Source organism: Aspergillus stella-maris (genome assembly GCF_047715825.1).
Source record: "Aspergillus stella-maris strain CBS 113639 unplaced genomic scaffold BDV14scaffold_67, whole genome shotgun sequence".
NCBI classification, from domain to species: Eukaryota; Fungi; Ascomycota; class Eurotiomycetes; order Eurotiales; family Aspergillaceae; genus Aspergillus; species Aspergillus stella-maris.
In genome coordinates, this window is record NW_027396861.1 from 4248 (window position 1) to 29695 (window position 25448).

At 50.8% G+C, this 25448-nt stretch overlaps 13 protein-coding genes across 13 annotated transcripts; 4 read left to right on the top strand and 9 right to left on the bottom strand.

The window, feature by feature from the left end:
• The first annotated feature begins 1652 nt into the window (after positions 1-1652).
• Positions 1653-2818, top strand: BDV14DRAFT_180816 (adenine phosphoribosyltransferase APT1). The gene is made up of 2 exons (XM_073769965.1): positions 1653-2242; positions 2309-2818. Exons 1-2 carry the CDS (start codon positions 1756-1758, stop codon positions 2461-2463), a joined length of 642 nt encoding a protein of 213 aa, XP_073624168.1. The 5' UTR covers positions 1653-1755; the 3' UTR covers positions 2464-2818.
• A 10-nt stretch (positions 2819-2828) lies between these two features.
• Positions 2829-3403, bottom strand: BDV14DRAFT_180818 (uncharacterized protein; the record flags this gene model as incomplete). Its single annotated transcript, XM_073769966.1, has 1 exon — positions 2829-3403. A coding segment is annotated over exon 1 (422 nt), but the record flags the coding sequence as incomplete, so codon positions are not given.
• On the top strand, positions 3385-3745 carry BDV14DRAFT_180819 (uncharacterized protein; the record flags this gene model as incomplete). Its single annotated transcript, XM_073769967.1, has 1 exon — positions 3385-3745. A coding segment is annotated over one exon (305 nt), but the record flags the coding sequence as incomplete, so codon positions are not given.
• Positions 3746-3887: 142 nt separating this feature from the next.
• Positions 3888-7630, bottom strand: BDV14DRAFT_180820 (glycosyl hydrolase family 47-domain-containing protein). The gene is made up of 4 exons (XM_073769968.1): positions 7342-7630; positions 6908-7278; positions 6280-6839; positions 3888-6230 (listed from the first exon to the last, which is right to left on the bottom strand). Exons 1-4 carry the CDS (start codon positions 7467-7469, stop codon positions 4032-4034), a joined length of 3258 nt encoding a protein of 1085 aa, XP_073624171.1. The 5' UTR covers positions 7470-7630; the 3' UTR covers positions 3888-4031.
• A 532-nt stretch (positions 7631-8162) lies between these two features.
• BDV14DRAFT_180823 (uncharacterized protein) lies at positions 8163-8551 on the bottom strand. Its single transcript, XM_073769969.1, has one exon. The coding sequence runs from the start codon at positions 8373-8375 to the stop codon at positions 8184-8186; it is 192 nt and encodes a 63-aa protein (XP_073624173.1). The 5' UTR covers positions 8376-8551; the 3' UTR covers positions 8163-8183.
• BDV14DRAFT_127623 (uncharacterized protein) lies at positions 8163-9044 on the bottom strand. The gene has a single exon (XM_073766025.1). It carries the CDS (start codon positions 8845-8847, stop codon positions 8398-8400), a length of 450 nt encoding a protein of 149 aa, XP_073624172.1. The 5' UTR covers positions 8848-9044; the 3' UTR covers positions 8163-8397.
• A 450-nt stretch (positions 9045-9494) lies between these two features.
• Positions 9495-10935, bottom strand: BDV14DRAFT_127611 (WD40 repeat domain-containing protein). The gene is made up of 5 exons (XM_073766024.1): positions 10691-10935; positions 10581-10626; positions 10448-10528; positions 9636-10391; positions 9495-9583 (listed from the first exon to the last, which is right to left on the bottom strand). The coding sequence occupies exons 1-5, from the start codon at positions 10832-10834 to the stop codon at positions 9531-9533; spliced, it is 1080 nt and encodes a 359-aa protein (XP_073624174.1). The 5' UTR covers positions 10835-10935; the 3' UTR covers positions 9495-9530.
• A 138-nt stretch (positions 10936-11073) lies between these two features.
• BDV14DRAFT_180826 (TRAPP complex core subunit BET3) lies at positions 11074-12366 on the top strand. The gene is made up of 5 exons (XM_073769970.1): positions 11074-11202; positions 11267-11275; positions 11372-11591; positions 11658-11849; positions 11909-12366. Exons 1-5 carry the CDS (start codon positions 11165-11167, stop codon positions 12026-12028), a joined length of 579 nt encoding a protein of 192 aa, XP_073624175.1. The 5' UTR covers positions 11074-11164; the 3' UTR covers positions 12029-12366.
• Positions 12120-12696, bottom strand: BDV14DRAFT_127635 (uncharacterized protein). The gene is made up of 3 exons (XM_073766026.1): positions 12681-12696; positions 12502-12620; positions 12120-12370 (listed from the first exon to the last, which is right to left on the bottom strand). Exons 2-3 carry the CDS (start codon positions 12541-12543, stop codon positions 12212-12214), a joined length of 201 nt encoding a protein of 66 aa, XP_073624176.1. The 5' UTR covers positions 12544-12620; positions 12681-12696; the 3' UTR covers positions 12120-12211.
• Positions 12697-14254: 1558 nt separating this feature from the next.
• On the top strand, positions 14255-17349 carry somA (putative cAMP-dependent protein kinase pathway protein (Som1)). Its single transcript, XM_073766029.1, has 5 exons — positions 14255-14913; positions 14983-15143; positions 15229-16528; positions 16588-16848; positions 16898-17349. The coding sequence occupies exons 1-5, from the start codon at positions 14413-14415 to the stop codon at positions 17063-17065; spliced, it is 2391 nt and encodes a 796-aa protein (XP_073624177.1). The 5' UTR covers positions 14255-14412; the 3' UTR covers positions 17066-17349.
• An 819-nt stretch (positions 17350-18168) lies between these two features.
• BDV14DRAFT_203928 (uncharacterized protein) lies at positions 18169-20010 on the bottom strand (the record flags this gene model as incomplete). Its single annotated transcript, XM_073774401.1, has 4 exons — positions 18169-18494; positions 18569-19183; positions 19234-19591; positions 19678-20010. The coding sequence occupies 4 exons, from the start codon at positions 20008-20010 to the stop codon at positions 18169-18171; spliced, it is 1632 nt and encodes a 543-aa protein (XP_073624178.1).
• A 356-nt stretch (positions 20011-20366) lies between these two features.
• On the bottom strand, positions 20367-22773 carry BDV14DRAFT_127829 (uncharacterized protein). The gene is made up of 6 exons (XM_073766028.1): positions 22510-22773; positions 22209-22452; positions 22103-22146; positions 22032-22043; positions 21766-21969; positions 20367-21708 (listed from the first exon to the last, which is right to left on the bottom strand). The coding sequence occupies exons 1-6, from the start codon at positions 22604-22606 to the stop codon at positions 20594-20596; spliced, it is 1716 nt and encodes a 571-aa protein (XP_073624179.1). The 5' UTR covers positions 22607-22773; the 3' UTR covers positions 20367-20593.
• Positions 22774-24110: 1337 nt separating this feature from the next.
• Positions 24111-25429, bottom strand: BDV14DRAFT_192381 (RNA-binding protein; the record flags this gene model as incomplete). The annotated part of the gene is made up of 3 exons (XM_073771629.1): positions 24111-24993; positions 25050-25154; positions 25227-25429. The coding sequence occupies 3 exons, from the start codon at positions 25427-25429 to the stop codon at positions 24111-24113; spliced, it is 1191 nt and encodes a 396-aa protein (XP_073624180.1).
• Positions 25430-25448: the final 19 nt, after the last annotated feature.

Here is a 25448-nt window from a genome sequence, read left to right on the forward strand (position 1 = left end):
GGATCGCGACCTCAAAACCTTGGAACCTGAACCTGATTCTTGGCGGTTCCGAGTCGAATCGAACCTGGAGAGTCGCGACTCCCTACGAGGCCTAGTGTCATGGAAGTTCCCGGAGAACTTACGGAGCAGCAACAGTGGATACTTGTTGATGTTGTTCCTGAACCCATACTTTTAGAAATACGCATTGTAAATTGCGCCCTATCAGGGCGCTTAGCCGCGGTCACTATTCACTTTGACATCTCCAACGGGGCTGCTGGGGGCTTTGCGCACTGATCCATGACACCGTGGGCCGTTCCCCATGTGCGTTTCGAGTTGAATATTCGCAAAGTGAGCATGCGCGCGAAGCGACGTGCCGTAGCACTAGGTGGGACATGGATGTCGAGAGCCTGCGCATAGGGTATAGATTGCGACAGCGCCAATGCTTGTTATCGTGCTCGATGTCAACGCACAGGCATCGGGGTACTGCCTACTAGTGCATATGCGGTGTTTAGGCACTCCGCCTATCTAGCAAGACTCGCCATATAGACAAATGACATACGTCTACATGGCTTGGAGCTGCATGTAGTGTACATACTTGTGGGTGAGGGTAGCGGTGAGACTGCATAATTCCCGGGAACGACCCCGCGAGGGGTATCTGTCGGCGAAATATTCGTTGTCGCGTTTGCCTCGCAGCTTCCGAGGCTTGGGTGTCACAAAAGGTGCAGGCTGGGGCAAACGGCCATACTCGGGACGGTCAATTTTAAGCAACAGGGACATCAAAATGCGGCGAGGTATTATGGCAAAAGATTATCCCACGTTGTGGCCGAAGACCTTTGGCATTTTACGGTACCAGCCAATACGGGCCTTACGATATAGCACCCCCCCCCCCGGTCATAATCTTAGCTCGTACTATATGTTAGTTCGGGCCGCGAATCCCTTTCAGACGGGGAAGCGGGAGAGTCTTCTAGACGGGTCGAATGCAGCTCATCGAGCCGGATGGCTTGAAACATGGCGCAGGCTGCAGCAGGCCGGGGGCACCAGAATCCAGATGGAACTTTGAACGGCAAACAACTTGAGACAAGTGGCGAGCGGCGAGAGGGAGAATTAACCGCTAGTAGGATAGATTCGCACTATTTCAACTTGCATTGACGATCGGTGGTGGTGTCATTGATCTACAGGCCGGTGAAGGGGTCGTATCTGCAGACGATAGGAACAACTAAGAAAGTTAATCAGCGGCCAACTCTTTGTAACAAAAAGGCCAGCCAGCAAAGCAGGGACAAAGTGGACTTGCTTGAAATCAACGCTATAGTTGATTGACGGGCGCGAGTCGAGGGGTGGAGGGGGAGAGACATCGGCGGTGGGCTGATGATAAGATTCTAGACTCGATTGCGCAGTCATGGCGTATTTCCGTGACTATACAGGGAGGATTGGGAAAGAAATTTGTGTATGTTATTCGAACTGGGAAAGTCTATAGAAGAGGTAGTCCGGAGTATTATTATAGTGGATGTCGACGTGAAGGGGAATAAAGAAAGAGATCATAATTGGACTGGCGGGTTGTACTATGAAGGCACGATGGAGGGGCTCCCGTGCGTAATGTAAGCGGTATCAGTAATTTTATACTAACAAATCTGGACGATTAGAATTTCAGATCTTCAGGTTTTTTTCCTCCCCTCGCCTTATCACAAAAACTATTTCTACCTTTGCAAATCTTCCCACCCCTCCCCGATACTTCTACTCTCTTTCTTCTCTTCTTCTTCTCCTTCTCCTTCCTTCACCATGTCCCAACAATCCGCCTCCATCCCCGATGCCTCCTCCACCACCCAAGTCGCCGGACACCCCTCCTCCGCTTCCTCCCGCGCCGCCGAACTCACCGATCTTAAGGTAAAGCTGCGCGCTGCCCTGCGCCAGTTCCCTGATTTCCCGTCCCCGGGCATTCTCTTCGAGGACATCCTCCCCATTTTCGCCAACCACTCTACACACGAAGCCCTCATCCGCTGCCTCGAGCTCCACGTCCTCGAAACCCACGCCAATGTCAAGCCCGATGTTATCGTCGGTCTTGAGGCCCGAGGCTTCCTTATGGGCCCTAGTCTCGCTCTGAGACTCGGCGCCAGCTTCGTTCCCGTCCGCAAGCAGGGCAAGCTGCCTGGCCCCTGTGAAACCCAGGGCTACCAGAAGGAGTACGGCGAGGACTTCTTCCAGATGCAGTCCGATGCTATCAAGCCCGGTCAGAAGGTGCTCGTGATTGACGACATCATTGCTACTGGCACGTCCCCACTTCTATAGATATCCATCTTTTGGCACCTCCCACTAACCTCTATTTGTCTATTAGGTGGCTCGGCGTATGCGGCTGGTGAACTCATCAAGAAGATGGGCGGCGAACTTCTCGGCTTCATCTTCCTCCTCGAATTGGAATTCCTCCACGGACGGGACAAGCTCCCTGCTCCCGTCTACACTCTGCTTTCTGGCCAAGAGACGAAAGCGTAATGCAATTTCCTTACGACCTTGATTCTTGCGTTTATCATACGTTAAACGAAGTCGACGACGGCTTCTGGATAAAAAGTATCGATATAACCTCGGTCTTGCCTGCTTGCCCTTACTTGCAACGACCGCATCCCGCCCAGTGTCTGATCCGAATGGATTAGCAATGCGAATTGGACTGAATACACTACAACATTCTGGATGAAATACAACCAACTAGCGGCCGCAGGAGGACCTGATATCAGATTCAACGCTTGGGAATTATGAGGGCATATGTTTTTGATTTCTGAACAACTATAGACTTTTTGATTACCACATATACCATGTATAGCAATATCAATTCAATTATCATGATCATGTCTCATGCTATCATCTAATCTCAACCCTATATATCTACTCATTCTCCGGAATAGCTCTCCTCATAACCTCCACCGTCCAATCCTCCGGAAAGCCCAACTGAACAGCCTCCCGAATCGCCCTATTCATCCTAGGAACATACTCCGCATTAGGCTTCGCAATGCGACACCTCATCTCATCCACATAAACCAACACCTTGGCCTCGCCACCAACCCCCTCAAATCCATTCCTCTCCCTATACCCGTCATCAAGCCACTGCACAACCCTAGCTCCAGCATACCACTTATTATAGTTCCCAACACCCTGCTCATCTGGCCTAATTCCCCTCGGCACTTTATCCTCCTGCCTAGAAGGCCCAGCACGGTGATCAACACCCTCATACCCATCCATTACCCCCTCATCCTCAGAACTCATCTCATATAACACCCCATAAACACCACCACTCGGCAAACTCTTAGACATAGACTTGGGAACATCATCCCCCTCCTCTATCTCCGGCCCGACCCGTATGCCCTTCTCGGGAATAACATTCGCGTACCCGAATTGGCAAATCAGCCAGCGCCAGGAATCCAATGCTGCGATGGCGACGGGGTGCGCGGAGAGCGTGGGGTTGTGCACGCAGCGCATGCGCATTTGTGTGGGGGAAAGGTTTGACCCATAGGCGAAATAGAGGCATTTCACTTTCCTGCTGTTTTCTGTCTCATTTTGACCTGCTGATTCTGTGGTTGTTGGATGTTGTTTGGTGGTGGGGTGGATTTGCGGGGGAGGGGTCGATATCGCCGGTTATTGTAGTTGTTATTATCGTTGTTGGCGTCGAGGGGTCTAGTGTTGATTCCTTTTCGAGATGCATCTTGGATATTTGTATAGAAAGATAAAAGTTGTTATGAATAGTATGGCTTGGTGTTGGAAGAGAGACAACCTTGGAGACGGCAGTAGTAAGAGTAGATATACCTACCTCAGACAGCAGTGGATCGCGGAAGCAGACTCCGAACTTGAACCGAACGATGGCGAATCGCAACTGCAAATTGTGAATCAGAGTCAGCCCGGACCTGGCTTGTTCCTTGGTTCAGTCTCTGCCTTGGGAGCAGGCACATAATTTCTAACCACGTTATTTGTCATTGCCATTACGATCAAAATTATGGAACCGGCCATGCTTTAACAAAGTCTATCATAACGAACATCTACATGAAAATTTATGCTATGTACTAAATGCTAGTCTATACAACGAATAGATTACTGATCGAGACACCCTGCGACCGCATCGTATATCGCCGTTTGATACCTACTCCTTTCGCTCGGCGTAGGAGCTCGTATGTCTCTTCGCCGCCGCCGACAAGGACCATGCTGAGTAGATGCCGGCGCGGGATTCCGCCAGCTGTCATTTGCGTCTCGTCCAGCTGAGGGCGTGCAAGGTATTGCTCTGCAAGCATCGCCGCAAGTCCAGGCTCAGACTCCTGCTTATTGCGGAGGTGTTCTTCCTCATCATACGAAACGACAATGACGAGTTTCAGCGCATTTCGTGAGGGTGGGTACGCTGCGATATTCCTGAGTTTTTGTGAAAATGTGCATCCTCCACGCTTAATGACGAGGACCTGGTGGGACTGTGCGATATCGCGGAGGATGTGCTCGTCGCAGATGTCGCCGGCCATGTAGACGTTGCTCCAGGGAAGCTGAGCTTGCGATTTCTCGCCTTTGATAGATATCAAAGACGTATCGTCCACATCTGGAAGCGGGCCCGATCCCAGTCCTGTAGCTAGCGCTGCTGGAAGTGGAAGCCGGGTAGGACACGTCCTTTCAATGGCAGGGGACGGAGTGTAAAGTTCCTCTCGTAGTAATGACGAGACCGAGCTAACTAGCGACGACAGGACGTCCCTCATGCTCGCGGTAGACGCATCTAGAGCGGCCGCGGCTAGAGTATCGTCTGGGGATGCGCCAGCATTGACGATCCGCTGCTGTCCTCCGTTTCCAGCCGCAGCAGGCTCTCGACCATCATCAGAATCATTTCTTCGGCTGAGGCTTTCTGGAAGAACGTCAATCACCAGATCAATCATTGTGGGATCGCGCGTCCGAGTGAAGTTCGGATCCGAGGGATCAAGCACATCAAATGTGATCTCCCGCAGAAGATATACCTTCTCATCTTTTCCCAGCGGCACACCATTGACGACCTGTACTCGGAATTCGCTGCTTTCAGTATCAAACGTCGGCGCGTCTTTGATCATGCTCATGCGCACGCCGCCAATGTTCTTAATCAGAATGCCGTCTCTGGTTCGTTCTAGTGAGCCTAGCCCATGGCCCATTCCCGGTAAAGCTGGAAATGATATGTCCAGGGTAGGGCGCACAGTCATGAGCGCACTCGTGGCGTCGGACGGCACCAGCTCCGGTGGCAAGGTCCAGGGGAAGAATGTGTAGTTGCTTGGCGAAGTCAAATCCGCGACTGTGACACCCGGATGCTTTTTCGTAGGCTCTAACAAAGATCCTTCGGGTGGTCCTCGACTGGGCATCAAGTCAAGCCTGGCCAGATTTGCGGCATGGAAAACATCTGGGCGAGCAGCGGTTGACGACAGTCCAAATGTTGGGGGTAGAGGTGCAGTCGGACAGACCGGTTCTTCCGCAATCTCTTCGCCAGGCGATACCTGCGTTTTGCGTGGGCGTTTGCTCGAATATGCACCTTTTGGAACAAGTAGCGGGTGACCCTCAGTTGTGAAAACGAAGGGCTGATCTAGGTTGTTCAAGGGGTGTTCTGGGTGGTACAGCAAAAACATGTATTTTGCCGTCTCGCCCAAGAAAAAGCTTTCCATGCGATCGCTCAGTTCGCCGTTTCGGACGTCCTGAAGTCCGGCCCAGCCGCACTCCGTCCAGCAACGTCGTTTAAGATCTCGGAGTACCATCTCACCAACATGGAGATACCACGGATCTTTTGTAGCTTGGTAGAGGTAGTATGTTGATTCAATGAACTCGGGCCGGCCACCGTACCATCCTAGATTGCCCTCGACATTTCCCGTGGCAACATTCCATCTTTCAGGAAGACCAGAGAACCGGTTCCAAACCGCTGTCGTCAGAAGATGAATTCCGATCGCCTCGTCTAATTCTCCAGCTAAAGAGAGAAGACCTGGATAGAATGCGCTCAGGCTGTCAATCCAAAAGGCTCGCGTAGCGCCGGTGAAAATATCACCCTGGATCAAATGTGGGTGTTGGTAGCCCTCGCCGCGGTAGAGATGCCGCCTGATTGACGCATGAGATTCCTCCCACACTTGCCGAAATGCCTTCGCAGAATGCTCGACCTCGCTAAGGGGCAGGAAATAGTCGTCCAGAGCATGCCACTGGCTGTTGGGATTAAGGTCTGGGCGCTCTCCAGAGGAAAGCAGGACGTATGACTTGAACGCGTATTCGAAAAAGCTATCAATACCAGCACCAATCTAATGGAAATGTTAGCCTGCGAATCTAAGTATGAGAGGGACATCATACACCAGTATAAGGGGCAACCCAGTTTCCAGACTCAGCGTCAATGCCCGCGCCAATCAATCCAATATCGCTTCTTCGATGCCATACAGCCCAGAACGCCCGTTTCGCCAATTCTTCATATCGGCCGTCGCCGGTCAGTCTGCTCAAAACAGTAAATTCCAAAACAAGGCTGCCTGCGCCCGCGCTGCATGTTTCTGTGACTTCTGGTGATGAGGCGGCACAGACACTGCTATCTCTACCGTTGCATGAGAGCTTCGCATCTGCGTTCAGCGGAGAATTGGCGTAGAATGGTTGCTGCTGGACTCCGTGTCGCAGATTAACCCTAGGGTAGGGAAGGCCAGTGTCGGTATAGAAAGCCGGTAAGATGCGATTCGCTAGGTCAACAGCAAGCCGGAGAAACTGGCCATCGTAGACAAACCCATTGTTCCAGCTGATACCGCGTCTGACCCCGGATACTGTAGACTTATCCCAGGCTTTTGCATACGCCGCTTCCGGGGAAGGGGGACTGTGACCAGTGATAGGAAGGTCGCCGACAGCAAAGAGATGCGAACTCAGCAGTCCACCTAGGAATTCATAATGTTAGAGGACGCACGGTTCCAATCCATTTCAGAATAAAAAGCGAGCCGCGTACCCAGTCCTCGAATGACCGTCTCAAAAACCTGAACCTTGCTATCCATGTCGAAGCCTCGACTCCGCTCACCCTGCGCTGCCGGTCCATTGGATCCATCCCCATATAGCCTCACAAAGTCCTTAACCCCATCTTGAAAGTATCCAAATGCCCTCTGTCCCTCCTCGGGGCTCGATGACAGTATCGCTAGTGTTGACAGGCTGTCGATCAGGGTTAGGGAGTAATTTCCCAAGACGTCATTGAGCTCGGCATGGCCTGGGTTCAGTCGGTCACGGACAAGGGGCTTGCACGATAGCGGGCGCAGTTCGTCTTCGGGAAAGGCATGCTCGAGGTAGTTTTCGAAGCCGTGGTAGAACATCTGCTCCGTTTCGGTCCTAAGTTCCAGACGATGCGTTAGCTTCAGTGCACGAGAACCCCGCGGCTTATATCAAACTTACCTCAAGCCCTTGATTTGATCAGAGCTCATGCATTGAACTGCACTGAACCATATTGACAAGAGCAAAACCCAGCTCATTGTCCATGTCGAAAAGACAGACATCTGTGGCCTCCCGCATCCTGAGCGCATTACCGCAGAAGCGAACTGGCCGCGGACGGCATGGGAATGTAGCGACAACGGATTCGTGAATCAGTTTGGCCGCAACAATGCCACTGAAACTCGACCGAGGGTTCCCCGGGGGTTGCTTGAGAACAGGGTGAATAGCTGGGTGGTCTGTTGGTAGGAGCAAGCCGCACGTGCGAGAGATCCCAAGACCACATCGCCCGCCCCCAATCTACGCTATCTTATCGCGTGGACAACACCAACTGCCGATAACAACACAACTTTCAAAGTACAACAGTCTGAATGAAACGAGTCTATCTCAATTGACCAAATAACGATGAGTTATCGGCCAGTCTGACCATGGGAGTGAAAGGATTCTGCGTACAAATGCCCGAAGCCGAATCGGACTCGAATGTCAATGTATTCCAGCGTTTCAACTTCCAAAATACAATCCTCTAAAGGTAAAGATATCCCGATAAAGAGCGTTGCGGGTTTCTTTTGCACAAAGTCAACAGTCGTCACGATGATACAGTTTTCACCGCCGCGAATATTCGACAAATGATCGCGGTTGCGCTTCCACCACATACTCAACACCATCATCAGACATGTAGGTTGGCGGTCGTCGTCCATTTGCCTTGCGGTACTGACTTTGCTCGCCCCTCTCTGCATCCCGCGCGGCAGCCGATTGGTTGTCGATGCGCTGCCAGTAGAGAAGATCTGGGTTTATCCTCTGCGCAGAAATCAGCAAAACATGTCGTTGGTCATAGTGTCGCTATTGCTTACCACGCTACTTCTCCATACACCGTATGCTGGCGGCGGAGCAGTAATCTTCACTACAGCAGGTTGGCGACCTCCGGTAAATCGTTCCTCATCGCTTGCCATGGTAACATGGATGGGCTGGTCTGGTTGAGCAAAGCCACCAACTCCCACCATTTCCAAGGGTGGTAGAGCATTTTCAGCATGGTTGGGAAATTGATAGACTGCCACAATGAAGCGACAGAGAGTATGGCACCAGATGACGCCGAGCGTAAGGAGTATGAAAGTCAGAATAATATAGAGCCAGGGACCTCGAATCGCCCGAATGACAACGAAAGAGACATCTACGGGTGTTGGCATTAGAAAATCTGTGGAACATCTCTTGATGTAACTCACAAGTGCCGATGTTGATCAAAAGAAGAACTGTTGCCAGAACTAGATTGAATAATTTCCATTGAATTGTTCGATCGTCCAAAGTTGAGGCGCAAGATCGATCAGGAGGTGTTGATTGTGGTTGATCAGCCCCTGTGCTTTCTCCCGGTGGGTTGGCAGACTGACGAACGACGCGCTGGGGGCTGCATACTCTGGCGAGGATGGTAGATGACTCGATTGAGAGCGCAGCGGTGCTGTAACTGCGATGCGACGACATGAGAGGGCTGATATTCCTGAATTGAGAGCGCCGACGTCCAATGGAGTCACCTCCCGACGGGTCCGGTCCCGAGTCAGACTAAAGTCTATTTCACGGTCTCGATATGTTAAGGTGAAGAATAATTGCTACCAGGTGTGCTTTGTTGCAGTGCAGGGCCCAGTGTTATGAGGTCGAGCACTTCGGGAAGGTACGTCTGCGATGGATATCAGCGGAAGCCAGTGCTAGGTACTTAATGGTACCGTATTGTAAGGCACAGGGCCACTGAAGAGCACAGGAAGATCTCAAAACTCTAGTGTTCATCATAAATCAATAGCAGGGCCAAGAATGCCCGTTCAGTAAATATACATAGGAACATACACCACAGTCCGAAGTTCCGCTAATAAAACGTCTCAAAGATGAAAACGCCCAGCCAGTGGGCAAGCCTGCTAGAACTGGCCTGCCTCGGTTGTACAATATGTCTTTTCCATCAAGGGTATCGACCAAAATCACCGCTTTCCCACAAGCATATCCTCACGTTGAAGGGTGTGGCAAGTGGTATGAGATTTGAGCACCTCCACTCACTCGGCGCGGGTTCCATCGTCCCTCTAATGGTGCATAATATCAATAGATAATCGCCTTATCGAGGTTTTCTGGGTTATTAGGGGCGGCGTCGTAAGGAAGCCTTTCTATCAACCTTCGTGTCCTCATTTGCCCAACTCGCCTAGCATCAGGTTTCGGTCAGATGATGCAGAAACAACTAATAGACACGTTAGCATAGTGGTTTCGATATACTCTGTCCTTCGACTTACTGATCGGTTCATTGTTTGGCGTGAAGCGCACATCGTTCACGGCACCCTTATGGCCAGGGAGCTTGTACAAGAGCTTCCCGGTCTTGAAGTCCCACACAACAACGCTCCTATCGCCACTTCCTGCTGCAATCTTATCACCAGCGGGATTCCAGCTAGCGCGGATGAGGTTTCTTTCCAATCCTACTGGGGCACCGTCATACGTCCGAATGTGTCGGTTTGTCGGCGCAAAAGGCCGGATATCCCAAGTGCGCACCGTCGAGTCAAAGGAATTGGACAGGAGTGTTTGTGAGTCTGGTGAGATCTCAAGAGACGTGATCGTATCTAGATGTCCAGCCATAGAATAGACGATGGCCTTCTTGCGAATGTCCCATACATGAATTGTGTTGTCAATACCGCCGCTGAAGATCTCATTTCCAGCTTCGGATTGGGCGACTGCCGTAATTGGCAGCTCCGTTTCCAAGTAATCAAGAGCCTCTTTCTGCCGGGGGTCCCAAATTCCTATCGTACCATCGTCACTGGCGCTGATCAACATCTCCTGACCTCTCTTGCTGATTTTGAGACAATTGATGACTTCTTCGTGGCCCATATAACGTCGAATTCTCTGGCCAGACTCTATATCCCAGCTTGCGAGTGTCATATCGGCCGAAGCGGAAAATATCGTTTTCGAGTCTCGAGACCACTGCAGGTCAAGTACTGCACCTTTGTGACCGGACAAAATGCCGTAATTCTCGCATTGACCGTAGGTATTCCAAAGCACTGTCGTTCGTTTTCAATTAGCCGATGCTTGAACTTTGCCCAGGTTTTGAACGTACGTATAGATCGATCCATTGAGCCTGACGCAATGTGCTGAGCCGTCGGATCGAATCGAGCGCAAAAAATCTCTCCAGAGTGACCTATACTCTCACTATTAGAAAGATCCATCCATACCCGGCATTTTCAATTCACCTGTGAGCTCCATGATCGGCGCATCAAGACCACTTGTGCGGGGAACCTGTGGTTTAAATCGAGGTTAGCCCTCATATATCAAGCTGCTTATTCTTGCCAGATGATCATACTGCTTGTACAAGAGCTCCATCTTGCGCTGAGCTCTTGACGAGAGCTGTGCCGTCATTAAGTCCAGCATCGGACTTCTTTCGCTTCACGACCAATTGATTGGACGAGCCAAAGGCCGCTTGAGCCGGTCGCTTCTCTCCAGACATTTCTTGGGTGTTGCCGCGACTTTGTTTTGGGCGATAAAAGAGGAAAGGGTGCGATTTTCGGCAAGTTGGGCTCGTACAGACGACAATCACTTGGATATCGCGACCAAGAAAACGCGGCTGCGAAGGAGCTTCTGTCGTCGGGCGGTGTCCAGGTCGGCGAGGCGCTAGCCGCGGGCAGGCGCCAGTCAGGCATACTAAGCGCGCAAAGCTCCGCCTTCACCCCAGCTTAAGCGGGGTTTCACGCATTGCCAATTGAGTCGGTGCACGGAGGTCTTTTAGCATCGGTTCTAGTTACCTAGACTTTCGGCGTCACGGATAAGAGCTGCAAATATGTCGTCCTCAACAAAAGTCTCGAGGATTGGAGAAGAGTAAGCAGCCCCGTTCACAACTTTCTAATCGAGCAGCTTGCTAACACGTCCGTTCATCAAATAGACTATGGAAGTCAGTAAGCTGAAAGCCGCCGCTTGTTGTTTCAATCTACAATGATAGTTGGCCGCTAGCGAACGAACACACGCTGATATACATCGTTGCCCTCAGAACGAAGGTTGATAAGGTCAATGCGGAACTGGTCACACTGACCTACGGGACGATTGTCTCGCAATTATGCCAGGACTACGATTCAAATTACCACGAGGTGAACAAACAACTAGAGAAGATGGGCTACAACATCGGTATGCGGCTTATCGAGGACTTCCTGGCGAAGTCGAACGCTGGCCGGTGTGCAAACTTTCGTGAAACGGCGGACATGATCGCCAAGGTACGGTGCTTGTTGGCTTTATCAAATTGCTCAGTCGATGGTGTCCGTGTTATTAAGTTGTTCCAGGTTGGATTCAAGATTTTTTTAAACATTACGCCTACGGTGACGAATTGGACTAGCGACAACAACCAGTTTTCCTTAATCTTCGAAGAGAACCCGCTGGCGGACTTTGTTGAGCTACCTGATGACGGACGAGCCCAAGATGAATTGTGGTTTTCAAATATCCTTTGTGGCGTCCTTCGAGGAGCTTTAGAGATGGTTTGTCTTTCTACGGACTACCGTCCACGTCAGTCCTATGCTAACCTCCTATTTTTCAGGTTCAAATGCAAATCGAGGCGCACTTCGTCAGCGATATGTTACGCGGCGATGATACAACTGAGATGCGTGTATCTTTGGTGAGGTATATTGAGGACGAGATGCCACCAGAGGAAGACTAAGCACGGCATCCATTGTCGGTCAATTTGCGGCGCCTGGTGTTCGGAATTTGCGTGGTCGGAATTGTTTGTGCTACTGGCTGTGCGTAAGATTATAATAAATACCACTTCAACCCACGAATCCAGAACCAATGGTATGCTGGTGTTGGCTACATCTTGACTTGGTCTCGTTTGACAGGCAGAATGTCACCTGGCGACGTCTCGAGACAGCGACTCCGGGGACAATATCGTTACTTTGACGGGCGGCATAGATGTATACCTATTACCTACGCATACTACTGATGATCGCTGTGTCTGGCATACATTGACAGAAGCCGCGACTCTCTGGTTGCATTCTCGGGCTACCTATAAAATCATTACTGTTGGGTCATGTAGGCCTTGAAGAGGGTTTTTGTTTCTCGCAGTAGCAAAATAAACCGTCTCGAGGTATTGTAGGCTGTGACGAGATTCCGCTTAACGACTACGGGGTGATTTACCTCAAACATGGATATATATTCCGAACTATAACCTCCGATCATTAGATATAGAGTAAGCCGGCCCCTGTCAGCGTTGATATTCCAGATTACGGACTCTCTTCATATCAGCATACATAAACCTATAGAGCTATCGTAAGCTTGATCCGAAAAACAGAAGTTTTGCAAACAAAGGGACAGACCTGGTGGGATGGACCGACAGGGACGCCGGTGACAGCGAGCCGACTCCAGATGGAGCTAGATGATCGCCTTCTCGAAGTTAATAATAACCTAATATTGGTTTGGGAGCGCCTAGTGATCTGCCCGATCGGAGACACCCCGGAATATGAAATTGAGACATATCAAACTCTCTACATTAACTTTGGTCTTGTAATGCAAGTAATACTTGAGATTACATTCGATAAGAGAAGTTCCATACATACCTAGCCGACAGAGCAATTGTTGCATTGTATATAGTTGAGGTGCCAGGAGAACCACGTGATACGCTAGTCCTATGCTGGGCAAGAAATCCACTGTCAGTGCTGGAAGTTACGCCTGGCAGAGACCCTGAGTGTAACAACTGATGCATCGACTTGCGATCAGTCCATTTGTCTAGGGGCTTTTTTCATCTTTCTGTTCCCAAGTGCATTGGAAACTGTGACTTTTCAAGACCCTTGCTCTTTTTATTCTCCGTACCCTGGTTCCAACGCTACATCAGTCTGACTGGGCGCTTATACTCTGACATTGAGGCGGTTCGGCGGCGACTGATACTACTACGGAGTCCGCCTTACCTGACCACTTTTTCTCCCAACCTCCGAGTCCGACTTCCACGCTGCGCAATCCTCTCTTGATGTCTTTGTGATATAGTGAGATACATACTCACTGTGTCTATTGACAGTAGGCCATCATTTTCAATTTGCCTTGTTTCGTATTGTTATTCCAGTTCATTTCTTCTACCGTGATTCTGCCGCCTTCTGGGTTACATGCTCAGATCTACGCTTGGCGGCGGCATCTCCCAGCCCTCCCGCCTTGTTCCGGGCAGGATAATCCGCGCCGAACAAGCGATTCCCCAGCCAGAAAGAAAGAGGGAATCCAGCGGCAGCCCAAGTCTCAAGTCCAAGTCGGTCTGAGAGAACTTGACCTTGACTTACCACGACTCTTCTCCAGGCATCGCGTCTGATACCCACGTCCCATCCCATCTCCTCCTCTTGTTCTTTGCACAACTCCTTCCCCCTCCCCTGCCGTCCGCTCACTCTATCTTCATTGTCGCTACTTCTTCTGTGATCCACCTCTACGTGATCTTGACGGTCGCCTTTCCACTGCGCTCCTCCACCCTCCGCCCCCTCTTCTCTTTCTCTGGCCTGATCTCCGCCAGACTGCTCCATCACTTCGATCACCAATCTACACGAGCACCCTGATCATCCTTGTTCTCGTTTATTGATTTCTTGTCCTTAAATCAATACCGTTGACACCATATTCGCGCCTTTCATTCGATATCTTTGCCCTTCATCCGCCGATTCCATCTCACTTCTAATCTTTCGCGTCGCTAATCGCTCGCTGTGGCCCCCAGCTATTTCGCGCTTTTGATCTCTCTCGTCGAGGTTTCCGACAAATGTCATAGCGACTTGCCTCCATTACAATAAACCTCTCTTTACGCATCGTATCACAAGAATCTGTGATAAACTCCTTTCCGACGCCGGAGAAACTCCCTCGAGTCCATTACTTCTTGAGCGTGCGAACGCCAATTCCCGTTGCGCCGCATTGTTCATTCTAAATCTGAACATTCCTGCCATTTATATTCACAACCAATTTTTTTTTTTTTTTCGGGGTCTCTCGCACCGAACCCGTGGATGTGCGTTGAAGCCATCTTATATCGTCGCTTCCGCCGAAGACAAACCGAATAGTTGAAGGCGACAGGGTTATTGGAGCGACAACATGAACTCACAAATGAACATGGCTGGGATGAATCCCAATGTCAACAATGTCGGTGGCCCGGTTGGCGGTGTTCCAATGGTCAACAACGGCTCGATGGCACCCCGTAACGACGGCAGTCTGAATAACATTCCTGACATAATGATTGGCAACTTGAACACCTACATCTACGATTACTTCTTGAAACGCGGTTATCACGACTGTGCGAGAGCTCTTGTGAAAGATGACACATTCAAGTTAAACACCGAACCCTCAATTAAGACGAGCCCAGGTCAACGTCGTGAGGGTGAGGTCAATGGCGTGGATGGTGATGCGATTATGACCGATGGCAAAGATGGCGACAAAATTAAGATTCCCGACGACTTGCCCGTACCCAGCATTTCCAGCGATGGTCAACAATCTTCCTTTTTATTGGATTGGTTCAGTCTGTTCTGGGAATTTTTTTGGTCGCAGAGAAAGAAGGGAAACAGCGCTGATGTGAGACAATACCTTCAACACACCCAGGTATGTGCTCAGCCCTCTTTTACTTCAACTACTTCACTTTCTAAGAGCCTAACGTCCTTTGTGATGCAGAATATGATGCGCATGCGAGAGCAGCAGCAACAGAACCAGATGTTCCGAAACCCGCAACAGATGATGCCAGGTCAAATGGGGCGGCTCAACAACATGCGCGGAAATGGAATGGTCCCTGCCAATTTACAGAAGACCGCTATGCAGAATAACACTGGTGGCCTGTACGTGTCCCTCTCCTCTATTCGCACACACTTGCCGTTGTCAGCCATACCAGTGCTGGGCATTTGATACTGATATATTCTATAGCTCGCAGCAGCAGTTTGCACAATTCCAGAAGACTCAGCAGCAACAGATGCAGATGATGCAAATGCAGCGCGAACATTCCGACATGGACATGAACGGTAATCGACCGCAGTCCCCCTCCTCCGCCGAAAATGCGCCGTCCCCATCGAAGCGACCCCGTATCGAAAATGGGCCCATGAACGGTCAACAGCTGGCTCCCAACGGACGAGGACAGGGACAGGTCATGCCAGGCCAGCCCAATCCGGCAATGTTAATGCAGAATGGACTCGGTGGACCACGTCAAATGAACCCGAACCAGTTTGGTGCTTTTCAGCAACCGGGTCAGGCTACACAGCCGAAATCAATCCAGGTATATAATCAAGACTTGGTTTCTCATCACACTCGCTCAGCAATGAATATCCAGGGCATGCCTAATGGTTTAATGAATCCCGGCGTGATGCCGAATCAGGCCGATCTGGTCCCTATGCCAGACGGCCAGGGGGGTATGTATCCGATGAGCGGCGACTTCTATGGCAACGGCCAAATGGCGCAGGTTAGGGCTGGGGTCCAAACTCCTGGTGGTCAGCATGGTAACCATGCACTCCAGGACTATCAAATGCAACTCATGCTCCTCGAGCAGCAGAACAAACGTCGACTCATGATGGCTCGCCAAGAGCAGGACAGCATGACCCGTGGCCCTGATGGCCAGCCAATACCTGGACCACAAGGTCAACAACAACCGGGTCAAATGCCACCGGGCACCTCTCCCCAGGGCAGCAGGACAGGAGCTTCGCCAATTCCTAATGACCAAATGAAGCGCAACACACCCAAGATCCCACAGACCGGTCTTCCTGGCTCACCAAACGCATCCGATGCCATGATGCCGGGTCGTGGGTCCCCGGCTTCGATGAACTTCACTGGTCAAGTGCCTCCAGAGATGGCGCCTCAATTCTTCATGAAGAATATTCAGGAAGGTATGCAGGGCCCCAACGGCATGCGGCCGCCCAGCTCAAACCCGGCGTTTAGCGGCCCTCCCATGGGCCAGGCAATGCCTGCTGGCGCGAACCGGATGCCGAATGGAGCCTGGCAGCCTCAGCAAGGTGGTCAGCCCATGGTGCCGCAGCAGTCCCCAATCATCCAGCCGCCCACAACCGGAACCCCTCAGAGTGTGAACTCAATGCCGCCTCCTCAAGCACCTCCAGCCGCGAACGCTGGTCGTCAACCCCCACCCTCCCCCCAGACTGGAACTGCCGCTCCGCCGACCCCACAGCCCGGCTCTAAGCCCGCCCCGAGGGGTAAGAAGGATAAAGAAAACAAACCCAAGGTCTGTGCTCTAGATGCTTCTGACAATTTCTGTTTGAAATTACTGATCAATTTGTGCAGCGATCGACAAAGAAGACTCCAGCTGCTGCCGCCGCTGCTAACAACACGGCGGCTACGCCTTCAGAAGCGGAACAGCCCCCAACTCCCACACCAGCGACACCTATCACTCCTCAACACCATCAATCATTCAACAAATCTGGCGCGAATGCCACAACGGGCGCTCCGCCGCAGCCGACATCCGCACCCGCTCAGCAGACTCTCGTTCAACCTCCACCTCCTGATCAGACCCAGCCGTCATTCGGTGATCTTGCCATGAATGATGTGAATTTGTCCTGCTCCTCTCAAAAGCCCAAGCTAACCTTCATTCTAGCCTAACGCTTTCAGCCTCGACTTTAGCGCACTGGAGAATCCAGACATCCTTGAGAATTTTGACTTTGATACATTCCTCAACACTGATACAGACACCGCAGGCTTTGGTTTCGATCCCAGCATGACATACCCGGACAGTGTCGAGACTGGCGCTGAGAACGGTCTCTGAACGATTCCAGTGGTTTTTAATCCCAGCTTCCATATACCCTTGTTTTGTACATCTCGTGCCAAATCGGCTATTGTTAAACTCTGTTCGCTTTCTTTCCATATTTCCTTTCTGTCTCGATTGACCTTTTTCATTGTACCGACATGATCTTGGATATGGATATGTGCCCGTGAGACCGGCGTTGGTGTACTACTCTTACTTGTTTTTGCATATCCTTGCTCCTTGCTATCTTGCTTGTCTCTGCCTGTCCTCCAAGGAGTGAACAATTTTTGGTCTGAAACGGATTTGCACTTATTGCTTGCGATTAAGTCGCCCTGTCCCCAACTCTCTACATTCTACCACTTCTCTTTTTCTTTTTCTTCTTTTTTTGCTATATTACTACTATTACTTTTTCCAACTGTTGGTTAATTCAAGTTCATAGGTTCTTGACCCTCCATCTTGGTATCGTTCACATCTTATCATTCCAGCTCGACGATCTATCTACCTCTTGGCTGGCCACTCTAGAGTTCTTCATTCACCTTTATTTAACAGTCCTTTCTTTTTTCTTTTTTCTTTTCTCTATCCTGATTCCATGCCACTGCCTTTTACCTGGCGTTACACATTTGCTCTCGACGTGGCTTGGACTTGGGCTTGGGCTCGCTTGGTCGCTTGGGTCGATTCTCGAATTTTCAATACCTCTTTGTTGCTGCCGCCAGTTTTTGCGTTGGATTTAGCTTCATCTACGTTGGGAACGGCTTACCCTTTTCAGGCAAAAATCAATCTCCTGCTGTGCTCGTCGTGAACTTCATTGCGGCTTTCTCTTCTGTCGTAGTTGTGGTTATCTTAGCAAGTTTTTTGAACTCTGAGGTGTCATCTGGTACTAGTAAAAGGGTTCGTATTTTTCGAGGCTTGACACCTGGCGTAACTTATGTCCTGTTTCAAGCAGGTGGACGAAAGGTGAATTAACATATCTCGACCAGAGAAAAGGAAGGAAGGAAAGCGCCCAACAGAAGCGACGAATAATCAATATACAAGAAAATTCAGCTTAAGAGAGCAGAAAAGCGTGATTCATGTTCAAGTCCCCAAGACCTACACGTCCGGTGTCAACTCATACCTACCAATCTCATTCAATGATTTGCAGGCCACCGATTGATTGCCTCACGCTCCTGGGCGGCCTTATCTTCAATCCTCATGTCCTCTCTGACCATGCCGACCAGATAGTCGCAGACGGCCCAGGCACAAGCTTCACGCACTGCACTCTTACTGCCACTGAAAGTCTTGATCTGACCAATGGCCCCAGCCCTGGTAAGGAAGGGATCAGACTTGAAGTATGCGGCAGCATTGTATTCTCCATCATTCTCGACAAGTCGTCCATCAGTTCGTTCGATCCGAATCTCTGGTTGCTCCAGTAAGAGGAGATCGCAAATCTCTAAATGCAACGAAGTCATGACCCCTTCCCGAGGGAAGGAATCAGACGTTGCCGTTAGCCAAATATTTTGGACTTGTGATGGGGAAGACAACGTTTACTTTCTAGTTTGGCCGTCCAAGTTTTGAGTTCTCGGGTTCGATCTGTGATCTGAGAAGGGGTCACCTCCCAGCGACGCTCTTCCCTAATCACAGTGGTCTCTACCACGGGTAAACGACAGTTTTGCAGGGGCTGTAGATTTGCATTGCCTGGGGTTGACTTGTGGGTTTGTGGGACTGTTGCTGGGGGCTTGCTCCTACCGGACCGCCCTCTACTCCTTCCCGAATCATTGTAGTCCTCCGATCCCCTTTTTGCTGGGACAGTAGAGATACAAGCAGTGTTTCGAGAAGGTGCAGCCATCATATCCCGGTGGGTGTCCTTGAGCCTATTGTATCCAGATTTATCAACATGCGTGCTGAGAGGATCTCGAGGAACAACCGCCAGCATGGCCTCGTTATGTCTTTTCAAGCTCGAAGGCCCTTCCAACTCAGACCCTCTCACAAGCACATCATAGAGAGCGACATGTGCTGCACCTTGCTTTGATTGTGCCTCCTCCGAATAATGCTTGAGGGACCCGAAATATGCATCGCCGTCAACCTCCACTTCATGGCGGTACCCTTTGTGATGAACATACTTTGTGTATCTTGGTTCAGAAAGCCCTTGGTGCACGCAGTATTCTTTAACCAATCAGTAGACCATATCTATCCCTGTGAGACAGTTATCTTACCACGTAGAGTTTCTACCCAGTTCCAGCCAGGAGGCGCAAGAGCATCCTTAGGTCGCTCGGGCACGATCCAATGTGGAAATTCAGTTTTCAGCTTCTTTAGAGCTTCCCTGCAAATGCAGACTCTCGCAACCTTTCGAGAATCATAGACATGCGAACGAACAAAAGTCATTCCGTAGATCTTCATCTTCACGCCCCAAAGTCTAGACTTTCGGCCGCTTGTGTACTCGAATGTGGGAAGTAGAAGTGCCTTTGTAGCCAATACGCCGAAGTAGAACAGCACTTTGGAGTCGCTAGCCGACTCAACATCCAGAGAAGAAAGGGTAACTGTCTTCGATCGAGAACTGATAGCTGTTCGAGGCTAGAGGAATATCAGTCTTGGGGTGCGCATGGCAAATCGGCCAAGGATCGATGGTGCTGTCGCATTGAATTCAAGTCCAGACATACCTGCTCGTTGTCCCTGCCTGCCTCATTCGCCTCAATAATCTCGACAGAATGTCTTTGCTGTCGTATCATGTCCAGACGGTCATCTCCCTCCGAGTCTGGTTCCTCCAATTTGATCTGTGCTTCGGCTCTGGGCGGTTCGCTGCCATGGGACGGAACGGAGGGGCTCAGGGCCTGGGCGTTGTGGCTTGCTGCAAGGAGTACTGTCATGTCTGGCGGGGCAGCGGAGGACACTGCATTGCTGTAGCCAGAGAAACTAGAAGTGATGACAGGAGCGGGCGTAAGCTTATTCGACGTAGGGCAGGACGAACCCTTGTAACTGACCCAGGGAGTCATGGCTTGATAGGGCGAGGGCTGACTTGACCAAGCCAGGAACCCTGGTAGGCTTGGACTCGAACAGTATTCAGACGAGGAAGGAAAAGAGCTTATCCCAAACGCTGGTGGCTCTGTCTGCCGAGTAGCCATGATGGGCGAGTAGCGTTCAAGTGCGTATGGGTCGAGGACGTGCCAATCGAGTAATGAAATGGAATATGGGGTGTAGGAAGAATGTCTGCATGGTGGGAGAAGATAGGGAACAGAGGTACAGAGGTACAGAGGTGGCAGCAGCCCTTGAGCGTATTGTTGCTCTTTTTGTCGGTTGTCACGGGCAGCCCTTCGCCTTCCAGAATAGGCAGCGGGTTGCAAACGCGTGGATTCCAAGCCGGGCAATTCTCTCACAAGACTAAGTGGTAACGAATGGTTTTATGGCTTGATAGAAAGAATAATACAACGATACAAAGCTGTCACCTTAACATCCGCAAACCTGCAACAGGGTGCTGCCACCTGGGAATTCTGTAGTATGAAAAGCAAACAAAATGCGAGGCAACATTGTGACAATCGCCGCCGAACAATGGTCGTAAGGGTAAAGATGGTTGGTCCTTTACTCCATCTCGCCAACTCCAGCTGTAGCACTCACGAGTGTTGGCCGAGAATCGAGAAAACATTCAAACTCGCTTTGGTGTACGCCGTCTTTAGCCCTGGGGAGGTCTTGGGTGGGCGAGAATAGCACAGCCTCCTTTCTGTTGAGGTTAAGGCAGTCTTCGCGGCTGGAACCGACCGAACGTCTCTTTCTGCCATCAGTCGGGGTTTCCATACTGCCACTGCTGCGCACATTGAGCTTGGTTGGGGTTTGGTTTATCTTGTCACCCTCTCTACGCGCTGCTTCCGCTTCATTTTCCTTGTTCTCCAGCGACAGTCCTTCCTTTCTACTTTTGACGGGTCCACTAGGGCTGGGGTGGAGCTTCGTAGCTGTCGAAGTAGCGTCGGCGGGGGCAGTGTTTGACTTGGTACTTGAGCTAGACACATCGCGAGAGCTAGGATAGGAGACATCCTTGAGAACGCTGAGCGAAGTACGCCGGCTTCCAGGCTTGCTATAAGACACTGATCGTGCTTCTGCTGCTGCTGAAAGTTTAGTTCCCATGGGTACAGCGGCAGTGGTGGAAGAGTTTGGCTCCTGTGTGTTGTAAGCAAGCGGCCTTGGAGGGCTGAGGGCTTGAATCAGCTGAGAGTAAGCTTCTTCGTCGATGGGTGCGACTAGGCTGGGATGCTTGCTGTGCTCGTAGCTCATACCAGTCATGCTGGAGATCGCTCGGCTACCAGTCGAGCTTGAGGCATAATCTGGCATAGAAATATCCTCCCAGGACGGTCTTGCGCCGCGGTGACGAGCAGCTGGGTCGAGCATGTATGGATCGATAAATGGGTCGGCAAATACCGTTTCTGGAGGAGCCCATCGAGGGTCTCTGTAGTTTCCCTGCAATTGCGGTACAGGACCCTGGTAGTTCCTATTCCTCCAAATGTTTAGCGATGGTTGGCTTGCAGCTTGAGGAGCGGTTGTGACCGGTGGTCGGGTCTCATGTCGAGTCGGTGAATGAGTGTGTGCATCTTCTGCTTCTTTGAGGTCACTCGCTCCGCTTCCTGCGTTGTATTTGAAGAGACGTGGTTCCTTGCTCCACATAGATGTATTCGGCCACGCAATACTAGAGTACTCCAAAACATCTGTCCAGCGTCAGAGATAAGCACAGACCTACGACCTTAGTCAAGGTGTTGACTCACTCAGGGGAGCATGCTGGAATGCAAACGCAACAATCTCCTTTACTCGTTCAAACGGAGGATTGCGATGAGGGCGTGCAAACCCTTCTGCAATAACGACACGTATTCTGCCATGAAGATCTCCTGCATCCCAATGTCTCTGCTCTAGAATCTCCTGATGGAACGGTGGGAACCTCAGGGAATCTTGATTGCCGCTTTTATCAACGTCTATCAGAGCGAGATGCGTTAGGTTTGAGTACATGCCAATGAGGAAACGAAGCAGCGCTTACGGGAGCTCAAATCTGACCAGTAGAGATAGTATTAGCTTCAGTAAGAGAGGCCGTAGACGCAGACAACTTACCGACAACATGAGGCCAGCTTGTCCGCTGAGAAATGACGCTCCCCCTGTTGACGACGGTAGCAAGTCAGATATGAAACCGATCTCGTTGGTGTCAGGTGTGACGTACGCTACACACAAGCCGTCCACAAAGATCCTGACTTCAAACATCGACGTATCATCAGGCTGCAACAAACTCTCCATCAAACGGCTCGCATGAGGCTGCTCCCAGCTATGTATGGACACTCGAAAGGCACTGTTTGCAGGGAGACTAGGAATGAAAGTAGTGAGAACTGGCAACTGGCCGAGGTTGCCGTGCGGCTGTACATAGGTCGCGGGACCGAAGATGGCGGGATTGTGTAGGTAGGGAGATTCTATAGTAAACACCGCAATGTCAATATCTGCACATCTTTAAGGGGGAAGGTAGGTACCTCGATCCCGAGTGACAAAACATTGCGTTTTGAATTCCTGCACGGGCACCTTGGAGGTCATTGGGAATAGGAGCACATCCCAATTTTCGTACCGCATTTTGACTGACGCGGATAACGCTGCTGTTGGTGTGCTCGTAATAAAATGAGAAACGAAGAAACTGGACCTTGGGCAGGAATCAAAGTAGAAAATATCAGCAGTAACACCACAGCCACAACGACATGAGGAGCACAGAAGAAAAGGTCAGAGCTGAAGCTGAGACTCGAGGCCTGGAGAGGGAGAACAAGACAAATGTTGACTGGAGGTGGCAGGCGAGGATGATAGAGTGTTGTTGGGACGTTCCTGCCAGTCCAGATGAAGTATGTCCGGCTAGCCTAGGTGTGATCAGGTGCCTTCCATGTTCAGCATAGAGCACGAAGTAGGTATAGAGTCTGCTATGAGTGATTTTCAAGATTTACAGTATTATTAGCCCAGGGGCAATTGTGGCTAGATGACAAGACGAACCATATTATGCCAAATACCTGACTCCAAGCAGAAAAGAAAGGAAGAACTGTTTTTCGCCGAATGTCTATACGCCGGCCATAAGTCAAGACGCTGACGCTCATGCTTTGCAATCTCGACCTAAATTGGAACTGAGAACAGCGGTCGTGAATTTCTTTCAGAGAAAAGACAAAAGACAAGATATTAAGGCGCCAGCTGAAGGCCCACAAACATATCAGAAAGTGCGAATGCAGACGCCATGAGTTGCCGCAAGTCCAAACACGTAGTAGACAGCCTTTAGAATCTCCAAAGCAAGTAGAGACGAAAAGCACTCTAACGGACTCAGAAGTCAAAGGCTAATGATGACCTTGCGATAAGAGCGAACCAGCCCCAAGCATTGGCACTTTCCCCATGCGGTACATGGAACAGACGAGTAATCGACATAATCCCACAAAGACGTCGACATGACTGACAAGCAGGACGTAATGAGCTGAATTGGACTCAAACAGGACGATGTTGTACAGGCAGTCTAAGAGCAGAAAGCGCGGTTCAGCATCATGAATAAGAAAAAAAAATTGATTGTTACCTTCCGGGACACCTTGCAGAGCAAAATTTTTGTGCAAATTGCCTTCCCATGGAGTACAGCGCAGAGCCGCGCACATCGAACTGATGGCATACGAAAAACGATGATGGAATTCGCAAGCGACGACAAACGATACATGAAAAAAAATTCAGACGTTGACGGTAATGGGCATCTAGCAAGAAATAGAGAAAGACGAAGAGAAAAAACGCAACGACTTTCGAGAGAAGAGAGAAGGGGGAATAGGCAAGAAGATTTAAAAAAATCTCACGAGATGTTGCGAAATAAAACTCAGGTATGGCTAAAAATGGAAGCGCTGCAACATGAAGTTCAGAAAACAGGAGAGAACATGTGGGCCATGACGAGCTATAAAAGAAACCTTCCGCAACAGCAAATAGCAAATTTGATATCGTTCGTAACTCAAAAGACCCATCATTTCGAAATGACTAGAACTCCTGTCGATCCTTAAGACAAGAAGGAACGCTAATTTTTTACTGTAACAAGGCAATTAGCTTTGAATGACGGGGTGAAGAGAGGAAGTTATCAGCTAACACTTACCTTCATAGGTGCGAAACCGCCATACTGGTGCTGGGGGGGAAGGTACATGGGGGGAGGAGGGGGAGCGGGGCGGTATGGGCTGCCAGCAGGGCCGGAGTTGTTCTGCGAGCGACCCCAGCTCAGACGCACACGCGAGTTTCCAATGGGGTAGCCCTGCATCTGGTTGATGGCCATCTCAGCAGCGTGACGCTGGACGAACTGAACGAAACCACATCCCTTGCCAGGTGGGATCTTGACGTAGGTGATTTCACCGAAGCCCTGGAAGAACGAGCGGAGCTCATCCTCGGTAACATATCCGGAGAGGCCACCGACGAAGACGGTCGTGTTGTTGGGGTCGGTGAATTGGTTCATGGGCTGGGGAGCGCCATAGAAGCCCATCGGAGGAGCACCCATGGGAGGGTACATACCAGCGGGTCCGGGCATGCCCATACCACCAGGGACGACACCAGGGCCCTTGTTCTTGGGGGTGGCCGTGGAGATGCGCATGGGGCGGTTACCGCAGTAAACGCCCTGCATCTCGCTGAGCGCACGCTGCTGGTCGTTCTCATCGGAGAAGCGGACGAATCCGTAACCGCGCGACATGCCGCTGATAGGGTCGGTCATGATCTTGGCGGACTTGCAAGATGGGAAGCGGCTCTGGAAGAGGGAGACAAGAACGTATTCGTTGACCTCGGGGCCAAGGTCACCGACGAAGATGGAGTACTCGGGGCCACGGTCGTCGCGGCTACGGTCGGCAAGGCCGCCGCCAGTAGCCCAGTTGAGCTTGAACAAGCGGTTGGTGTTAGGCATGGGGGTGCCGTTGAGGGACAGGGCTTTGCCCGCAGCGGCGGGAGAGGCAAAGTCAACGAAGCAGTACCCGGCATTGCTCCTACTACCAACATTAGGATCATTGCGCATAGATTTACTTCCTGGAATTGAACTCACCCAGAGAACTTGTCGCGGATCATCTTCACATTGACCTGCTCGCCCATCTGGAACCAAAGGTTGCGGACGAAGTTCTCGTCAATCCAAGGCTCAAGCTCACCCATCCTACATACGAAAAAGACGTTAGATTGTCACTGTTGTTGGAAAATAGGAGCGTGCAAGCACCGTCTCACATACCAGAGAGTGGTCTTTCCCTCGTTGCCCTGCTGGGGAACAGCTGGCGCACCCTCACCGGGAGCCGGACCCTGGAACGGGGCAGTTGAAGGGTCAGCCTGGCCGGTCATGGTGGTGTCAGCAGTAGCTGGGGCACCGGGAGCAGCGGCGGCTCCATCAGCAGCTGGGTGCTGGTTCTGGAAACCTTCGAAGTTCTGGAAAGACATGATGATTGAATTTCGTAAA